The 10,058-nt window shown below is 32.5% G+C and overlaps 2 protein-coding genes across 3 annotated transcripts; one reads left to right on the forward strand and one right to left on the reverse strand.

Moving 5' to 3' along the window:
- Nucleotides 1–3,459: 3,459 nt before the first annotated feature.
- On the forward strand, nt 3,460–7,519 carry LOC115451174 (dolichol kinase). Its single transcript, XM_030179411.2, is given in 10 exon segments — nt 3,460–3,670; nt 3,976–4,154; nt 4,157–4,225; nt 4,480–4,700; nt 4,891–5,079; nt 5,649–5,858; nt 5,933–6,007; nt 6,192–6,372; nt 6,739–6,816; nt 6,928–7,519. Coding segments are annotated over 10 exon segments (1,476 nt in total). The 5' UTR covers nt 3,460–3,545; the 3' UTR covers nt 7,077–7,519.
- LOC115451175 (NAD-dependent protein deacetylase Sirt6) lies at nt 7,488–9,818 on the reverse strand. Of its 2 annotated transcripts, XM_030179412.2 has the most exons (6): nt 9,565–9,818; nt 9,351–9,478; nt 8,968–9,210; nt 8,566–8,739; nt 8,310–8,433; nt 7,488–8,213 (listed from the first exon to the last, which is right to left on the reverse strand). In XM_030179412.2, the coding sequence occupies exons 1-6, from the start codon at nt 9,628–9,630 to the stop codon at nt 7,812–7,814; spliced, it is 1,137 nt and encodes a 378-aa protein (XP_030035272.1). In that variant the 5' UTR covers nt 9,631–9,818; the 3' UTR covers nt 7,488–7,811. The 2 variants fall into 2 exon arrangements, with proteins under 2 accessions (XP_030035272.1, XP_037292367.1); XM_037436470.1 differs by lacking the exon at nt 9,351–9,478 and having other exon boundaries at nt 9,565–9,770.
- Between the last annotated feature and the right edge of the window lie 240 nt (nt 9,819–10,058).

The raw sequence follows: 10,058 nt of genomic DNA on the forward strand, positions 1-10,058 counted from the left end.
TAAACGAGTTGAAGCTGCATATTAACTTATTTACTTAGAATGATCCTATGTCAAATTGAATTATACTTTTTTTTAAAAATCTGTAAAACCCAGAAATTTGTTTTGAATTTACGTGCACTTGAAAAACTCTGAGTGAAAAACGAGTACCCATAATCAAGAATATAATGTTTATCATGTTTGTTTGTCGGCGGCCACACACGTTACGAAACTCAGGGCCGGCGTAAGGCGCCAGTTAAATAAATACTATTTTTTGTTAACTTTTACTATTTCGAAAAGAAGTACAAAGGTACATGTTCCATAAAAAAATGGATTTATGCTCATAGCAGCGGTGCTCATAATGAATGATGAGAATTTCGTTAATAATAACAATATGTATCAATTGGGAAAGGAAAAAATATTAGGTGATAGATATCTGCATTGCAAGAATAATTCTTACGGCGGTTTCAATAACTTACTAACATTTATATTTACTATCACAACTCGACAATAAAAGTTACGCTAACTGTTAATGCTGTTTAAAAAGCTTTGAATGCCTAAGATCAAGGTAAGATAACATACGTAACCCTAGTGAGTGCACCCAAAGCATTATATTTTGGCATGGTACGATATGGAGTAACGGAACAATAATGTCTGACGGAATTGTTTCTATTAAAAACTTCTTTAAAAATATTTAATAAAACAAAGCATAAGTCTACCTGTTTGAACGTGATAAACTCAAAAACAACTCATCCAACAGATTTCGATGAAATTTAGTGTAGAGATAGTTTGAGACCTTGGGAATACATGGGGACATAGGCTACTTTCTATCACGGGAAAATTTAGAACGGGTATTTTATATAGCATTTTCATTTCCGCGACGTGGATCTCCTTGACGCCTAAGGGTAACCATACAGGAGCACAGGACGTATGATGCCCTTATAGATGAAACCCTTAAGTCTCATCGGCATCTTGCGATCGCAAATTACGTCTATGACCACCCGCCACATAGCCCAAGAAATATTAATTCGGGCCTTGACGTCCAGGTTGATATCACCGGACTCCTGCAGTAAAGACACTGAGGTAACAAACATTAAAAAAAAACATTCGAATTTATAAACTCCTCCTTTTTTTAAGTTGGTTAATAATACTGGCAGCCCGCAGCCCTAATGCGTCTGGTATAGTGAAGTTCTAGGGCAAAGGAGTAAATCAAAACAATTCCGAAATCGATTTAATCATCTGAGTGAATTCAAGTTTATTCTTATATTTTACACTCAGAATAAGAACAAGCATAGAAGGAATCTAAATTACACTCATATACTTATCCTATTTTTTCAAATAGGCCAAAACCGTTAAAAAGAACGAGACAAATATTATGTTGCTAAGGTCGGCTTGCGTACACTTTAAAATAACCAAATGGTTACCTTTGGTCCTCTTTATGATGCCGAATTAAAAAGCAAATAAAATGTCAAATGTTCCAACTTGCCAATCCCAAACAATGTCACAAACGCGCCCACACAATTTAGTTATGTTATACTTCAGCGCGTGCTTTTCAAAAGTGGCTACATGTTTTGTAATATTTTTGTTGTTAATTTTAATAAATACACAGTGCTGTTTAAGTAAAATATAGCCCTAGGAACAAGCAATGGCCTGCGTTATTGTGGGGTGTAAATCTCATTCTTCTCGTAAAGAAAATGAAATTGAAATCATCAGCTTCCATCGGTGAGTAAACAAAAAACCGAATATATTTGCTTAAACCCTGTATATAAGTGCAAAAAGTGTTATTAATTATACTTTATTATGCTGTAGTCATATTATAATCTGCTGTTGGCCATTCGATCCAGTCATTATTAAGTATTTTTCATTTTTACCAATTTACGTAGTCGTGGTCAATAGTGTTGTGCTGCATATTCTGTCGACAACATAGATGTTAGTATATTGTAGTTTACTATTTTGCGTAAATTTCCTTTTACTTTCAATGTATGGTGGTGTAGTGGTAAAAACCACTTGGAAACCGTGCGCGAAGGCTGGGGTCGAGGAAACTATCTGATTTTCATAGTGTGTTTCATACAATGTGTTTCATTGCAGATTCCCCACAGATGATGCTGTGAGGCAAAAATGGATCGTTTCCATAGCTCGTCCCAATTGGCATTGGAAAAAACAGCACCGTGTTTGCTCTTAGCATTTCGACAAAGTTTTATTAACATTGAAATAAGTTATCAAACATATGTGACATGAATGATACCGGTGTGTTTTAATTTTACTGTCCCATTTTAGTAGCTTTTGTCAAATCACACCTCTTGGGTATCTTTTTAATCCCCTAAGAACAGAAGGCGTACTGGCTTTCTCCTAGACGAAATTCCGGCCGATTTCTTGTTTGTTACTTACAGCGGTTTCCATTCCTTCCGAAATTTCTAACATTTTCTTAATTTAATAATCTAAATGCTAAACCATTTTTGTGTGAATGATATTGGTATGTTGTAGTGATGTTTTGGTACTTGAATACCAAATCAAGGTTTTGATATCTTTTTTTTAGCCTCTATCTAAAATAGCAATTTGCAACGGTTTGTAGTTGACTGACCGAAAAGTGTTTATTTTAGCAGGTCTGTGAATTTACCATAGCCGATAGACAAAGCATCTATCGATATCGATAAGATGTCAGAAGGGATCGCAACACAATTAAATTTCTTGCTGTCTAAGACAGAGTACGCTCAAATGTCATAGTGTTACTTCTATGCTTGTCATTGTTCTGAGATTTTACACTTGAATGACACTATATTCAAAATAAAGGTTTAGATAGACAGAATTGAGATAAGTTACAGCGAATGGCGTCTGGAATTTAGCAATAATTGTATATACATATTACATTGTGGAAGTTCATACACTGCAGTAATTGGAACTTTTAGTTAAATTTAAAAATATTCATTTTAATTCTGCCTACTTGATTATAGAAAAGTAAGTCCTTGGCTTTGAAAATTAAAGCTGAGCCAAAAAACTGTGATGCCTATAGTAAAAAGTTATTAACGTTGAATGATAATAACTTACTCTAAATTTTAACCATTTGCTCTAACTACTGGCTAAAACAAATTGCAAATAATTGGCTGGGTAAAATGTATGTAGATTACTAAATGACTCATGTTAACTGATACGATCGATCTTAAACGGTCACATCATACAGAACTATGAATTACGAATAAAGCTGTCCACAGCGTCTTTCAAACCGTAACTTTCTGACTTCTAACTAATCTGAGACCGCAATACGACAGCACATGCACACAAAGCTTGGCGGTAGAACTAGAAATTACGATGGAATTTATCACAGATTACTTAGAAAAGCTTTCCTTCTACTTACACAAACGGCCCCACGCATATGCGACACTACCTATATACCTATATATATAGAATCGATTACATGTGAATTTAATTGAATACCTGCCCCAAGCGCACCACTAAAGGAGAATGTGACATTCTCACGCATGAGTCACATCTGTCAATTTGATAACAGATAACAGGTTGTCATTTCCGTAGTCCACTGTCCAACAAAAAAAATATGAACTTTAATCTTAATCATGGAAGAAAATAAAAAAATACTCAAGTTTGTGTATAATAAATTTGTGCAAAGATTCGTTACTATGCTCGATACACTTGACAGACGAATATCCAGAAATATAACAGAGGCCGGCATCGAAACCAGGTGAATGTTCAATTTTAAACAAAAATCTATTTTATTTTGTATTAACTTACTCTGTAGTCATTTCTATTATTTCATTATTAGTTTTTAGGATTGTTTAATCAATGAATAGCCATGGAAACTTTATTACTAAGTCTATATTTTCTCTATCTCATTGAACTTTATCTTTTAAACCATAATAGTTCAAATTCAAGGAGGATATTATCTTAAAAAATATAAGAAAAACAAATATACGAAACCGTTGGTGCACAACACTCGCCGGTCGTATTGACACGCACAATATTTTTGTAAGTTTTTTTAAATTACAGGCCAGTTAAAAGCAATGGATTGTGGTGTTGTGTTCTCCTTCCTGCAGTGTTGGTCACGTATTCGCTGCTGTACAAAGTATCATTAGTATACAGCCTAGTGGCCTATGTGTCTGTTGGCATCTTCTTCTACTGCATCCTGTTTATAATCTTCATGTCCGTATCATGTTTGGTGTTACGGAAAATGTTTATGGTGGATGTGTAGCATCAAGTTTTGTTTCCGCTTTACTGATTTATGTTGGACTGGGGCAAGGTGAGATATTGTATAATATATTCAGCAAATAAAGAAACGAAATGTAAATGTATAGGATTTCTTTTCGAATTAAGAAATTTTTAACATTCAGTTTTTTCTTCCTCAAATTTATATAGTGTATAGAAAGTTTATTTAGTAAGTTTTATGCATGTAAGTTTTATACATATATTAACTATTTAGGTTAAGCCCCAATAAAAACATTGTTTAGGTAAAAACTAAAGTAAATAACACTATATTTGAATCTTTATTTCCAGGTCTGACATACTCATTGCTCTTCACATTACCAACAATATTCATGTTCAGTATGTTGCTTCGTTGGTCCCTGATCATGTTCCCCAAAACATACACTATAGGAGAGGCGATGATAGTGGCTCAGGGTGTGGTACTGTTCTTCACCATGTTCATGGCTATGATAATGTGCGATGACAATGAAGAAACAGATGCTGAAACTGAGCTTATAAACACTGTTGTTTTTGTGAGTTTCAATACTTTGTTATAAATTTTGTAGTGAATATGATATTGTGTCTAATAGCTGTATGCTATGTGAAATTCAGAATAATTAAAAAAAATCTATTGTTTATGATTTAAGAAATTCACATTATTATTTTAAAACCATAACTAAAAATAATTATTATTTACAATAGACCTTACTTGACTATTTTCAGACAGTGTTATCAACAGTGGGATTGATTGTTACAGCGCTTTATCACTTGACAGACAACATGAGAACCCTGCAGGTTTTCAGTTACATATTTCTGATAGCAGCTGGATACGCAGTGGTAACTTTGCATTCTACATTGGGGATGAATTGCATTGTCAAAGTACTAAGCTATATATTCTTAGATAAGAACAGAGTAAGTAGTAGATATAAAATAAAAATACTTTTGAATAGTTATTGAATTTCTTTGTTATATTTTGGTAAATGACAAAGCCAACTTGTAAATAATGTTGTGTCCAGGTTGGCTTATATAAATGTTGTCATCAAAATCACCAAATATAATAGGAAATTTTCTTTTGTAATTGTACATTATTTTATATGAAATGGTAAATAGTACGAAAGATTAAGTCCCTCTGTGAAAACTGCTGTATTAAATTGGTTGAGATATGAGGTAGCAATTCGTATTACAAATATTCCACTGTGCAAGAGTGAGCGCTTAGTAGGGTTATCGCTTCATCTCTTTCTTTTGCCCGCATCGTCATTCTCTATGACGTCACGTGCGTGTATTGCGTCTCTTTTCTTTTGTCTTGACTTAACCCCTCTGCCGAAATTCAAAGGCTTATAGGATGTTGATTTTTTACCCGATTTTTTGATAGTTGTTTCTGTTAAAATTTATAGGTAACCTAAAGATTTAATAAAAGCAAAGATGTAAAATGATTTAAATAAGTACCCTATTGCTCTTAAATAATTTGTTTTCTTTTTCAGGCTCAGCTATTTACCTTTTGGGTATTTTTACTCGTAATGGCTATGTGTGTGCTACTTGTGCGTTCGAAGTTAGCCGTGAAAGCTGATACTGTCACACGGAAATCCTTCCACATTTTAGCTTCACTAGTGTTCTTGTCTGGGATCATTTACAATGTACCTTTGATTACACTAGGTGCAGGCGTCGGTTTTGGACTGTTAATTCTAGTAGAGGTATGTCAGGTTTCATTATTACATTTATAGTTTGGCAAATAAGTTGTTGGATATTTTATATTTATTTTTTTCAGACATTGAGAAAAGCTCGTATTGAACCAATATCATCGATGTTGCAGTCCATTTTTGATGTTTATAAAGATGAAAAGGTAAATTGTAATTTTCTTTACTTTTAGTACTTACCTGTTCTTTTTGCCCCTAGTTCACCTTTCATAGTTTAATCCCAGCAATATTTTTTATTCTAGCACCTGTACCATGTATTTTTAAAAGTGAGACTACTCAACGCGAATGAATCTTGCTCATGACGAACAAATAAACAATCGTAATTTTCAGGATTGCGGCACATTTGCAATGACGCCAATGTATTTGTACGCGGGTTTAGCTTGTCCATTATTGTTAGTTCCTAAACACGAGGGATATGATCTCGAGCTGCTCAGCGGAGTCCTCGCTACGGGCATTGGAGACGCGGCGGCCAGTTGGTTTGGATCGCGTTACGGATTTAATAAATGGTCAGGTTAGTAAAACTTAACAATATACATTCAACATTCAAAAATAGCCATAGTATCACTTGGAATTATGATTCTATTAAAAAAAATAGCCTATGGTATTTTTTCCTTTGTTTCTTTATATCAACAAAAAAGGTCTGTTCAATGATTAAATGGTGACAGTATAACAAGCACTTTCGCATTTATAATCTTAGTATCGACAAGCTAATGGTCATCCCTAAAACGTAGTGATTATATTCTCTTTGGTCATCTCAGTGGAGACAGTATTGTCTGAAGCCTAAATAGGCCTTGATTGAGCTACTATCTTACAGAAATTCATGGTTAAGTGCCAAATTTGCTGTGTTTAAAAAAAATGTTAATTCATTTTTTTCCAGATAGCAACAGAACATTGGAGGGGACGACATTCAATATACTGTCACAAGTGGCAACTATTCATGCCCTCGAATTATTTGGTAAGGCATTTCTATCTGCTTTTTTTTTTAATAAAAAACATGCGGTTATTTTAAAACGATCCTTTTTTAATAGTCTTTTTATTGATGATTTTTATTTATTTCGTGTTACAGGTATGCTAGAGGCCAAAAATGCGTTAATTAGGACCACCATAGCAGCTTCAGTGTCCGGATTAATTGAAGCCAAAACAGACCAAGTGGATAACTTAATTCTGCCCCTTACAACGCTATTGGCGTTTCAATTATCGTGGTTCCTAAGATAATATCAAATTTAGATAAAAAAAATAGTAACATTGGACATTTTTATACTTTTATAAGAAAAAATAAAATGCAAAAAAATTGGGAAAAAAATAATTTTCATAAATAATCATACTGTTGTGATATTAATATGTGCAATACAAGAATATAAACTTCATAGAAGAACATATTTTTATTGTATGCTTATGTAATTGTTGGGTATAGATAGAAATGTGATTATGAGTGGGTACAACATTTTAGATTAATTATTTCTATATTTAATTATGTCATACATTTATTTCATATGATTTGGTATTTATATAACTTTATAAACAAATAAATGCAGAGATTGTATTTAGTAAAATTACAATATTTAATAATGAGACTAGACTGAGTACACATTCTGTGGTATGAATTACTGTAAATAAACCAAAGCATTTGTTTTTAATAAATTATTTATTCTTAATAATTATTTGATCTCATTGTATTCCTTATATTTAGGTCATCTTATATTGACACTTTGGAAATACTATACAATTCAAAGTCAATTCCTTTTCGAAATTACAAATTAAACATGATGCAACAGGACTTATATTATGGTTTTTATTTTTTGTAAAGTCTGGATTCTGCATTATCTTGAAAAAAATTGCCAATTTAAAATCTATAGAACCTGTATTATGTAATCATATTTATATTGGTGGGATGTTTCTGATTTCTAGCTTAAGACCATACAATTAGAGATAATAAAATCCTCATCAGAACTATTCACTTACTGTGATACCAGTGTTTATAACTGGTTCTATTATAGGTGTTTCATTAGTCACTTCAGACTTTATCTCAAAGTCAAATACATTCTCTTCTTTAACTTCTAGTTTAATCACTTTTGCTTTGTCGTCTGTTTTGTTTGTACTAGTTTCTTCACTATTTCGCTTGGTTTTAACCAAACTTCGTTTTTTCTTAACACCTTTGCACTTTGCTTTAAATATCTTCTCTAATGCCAGCACATCTCTTCTATCAATAGTCCAGTCTACAATTGTTGTTTCTGCTAATTTCATAGGATTCAGTGCTTCATTGTATGGTGGTATTTCCAATTCTAATATATTCATTACTTTTTCTAATATATCATCCACATAATAATTTATTATTAGGTCAGCTTTGTTATCCTGGAAGGAAATAATGCAATTTCAATTCAAATCAAATAATTTTAGATACTTTTAATTCAAATTATTCAAATTTATTAAGGTTAAAGTTATACTGACATGTTTTGTGGGTTGTAAGTTACATATAACTAGTTTGCCACCATATTTTGCAGTCTCAAGTGGTAAGTTACCACTTGGAATGATCTGCAATGTTGTGCCTAAGCATATACTGAGATCTGCAATGCTGAAACAAAAAGTATTGTTTTTTTTTTTTACTAAAAAGAGTGTAATATTGAATAGATTTGAATTTATTTCTTTCAGTCAAGTCAATTATTACAAAAAAAATTGGTTGAGATATAAAATAAAACTGATTTACCTAGACTGCCACTCTGCCATCAACAGATCATTTTCAGGCAAGCTATGTTCCCAATCGAGAACTCCATCATATAGGCGCCCTCGGCAGGGCCTGCCAGTGGTATGCTCTGCTGCACAGGGTACTCCACTGCACTTCTTACCAACAGTTTCTACAGGACAACTTCGGACAAACTGCCTGGAATTTGAACTTATTCTTAATACAATTTTTTTGGACCAATACACTTACATTAAGTCTTAAATTACAGGTATATTCTTTAAACTCAGTGTTTTGGTATATAGATATTTAGAAGACAAATGGAAAACATTAAAAAGTATTAATGAATTTCTAACTTTAAAGATTTTCTATAGCCTCTGCAGTTTCAATGTAAGTAGTACCTGTTGCAAATATATGAACAATAATTACCGTTTACACAAATTACACTCATCAACAAACATATTCCCGTGAAGCTCAGCCAAGTATTTACGAGATAAACCAGACTTCAAGTGCAAGCCATCTATATTCTGACTGACTATGTATTGTACTTTATTACTTTCCACCAGTTTCTTCAAAATCATGTGTGTTTTAGTTGGCTTGGCATCAGCAAATGAAACATTGATGTTTGGTTTTTTGCCCTCTTTTTCTAATGTCCAGACACCATTGGGCCCCCTGACAAAAAAAACATATAAAGAATATAAAATTTCAGCCAAGTAAATATTTCTAATCATAAACCGAAATAGCTTTAGAGTATGTAATGTAAAGTTTAGAAATTAAACTAAAATCTTATGTATACTAGAATGATAACAAACCTAAAATCTGGTATACCAGCTGACGTGCTTATACCTGCTCCTGTGTGTACAACAATATGTTTACTATCTTTTATCAATTGTGCCAGGATTTGGCATTTTTCATTAAACTTATCGATAGGCTCGAACTTCTAAAAATAACAAAGTATAAGGGTATTAGACGGTCATAATAACTGTTTGTTGATAGAGTTTACTTTTATTATGAAAATGAACTTACCTCTGGTATACCCAAAACACCCTTGTGTTCATATGGAGATAATCCCTCCGCATAATTGCAAGACATTTTAAAGCAACTTCCTTGTTCAAATAAGTAACATTCTTTTAAATACACCTTTCACTGAGTATACTGTAATACTGGGTATGATTTATAATTATCTTTCCATTCAGATTTCAAATGTTAATTTAATTCAACCACAAGTATAAAACAGAGGCAACAAGCAATATTTTTTGACATTAGATATTTCATTCTTAAACCGTGTTGCGTGTCATTCGAATTTTCATTCCAGTAACATCTTTCGTTCAGAAATGAAAATATCTTTGATATGAAATAATATTATGAACCTTATCACGACGAAATAGAGATCACTGACTATTTTTGACATACGTCACTAGAGAAGTGCAACCAATGACTAAATTATACTCTTTTATCATTGAGTGCAACTCATTTAAAAATATCGCGTAAATAATAAATTATCATATCAGCAATCAATA

The sequence above is a fragment of the Manduca sexta genome, chromosome 8 (genome assembly GCF_014839805.1).
Source record: "Manduca sexta isolate Smith_Timp_Sample1 chromosome 8, JHU_Msex_v1.0, whole genome shotgun sequence".
Lineage (NCBI taxonomy): Eukaryota > Metazoa > Arthropoda > Insecta > Lepidoptera > Sphingidae > Manduca > Manduca sexta.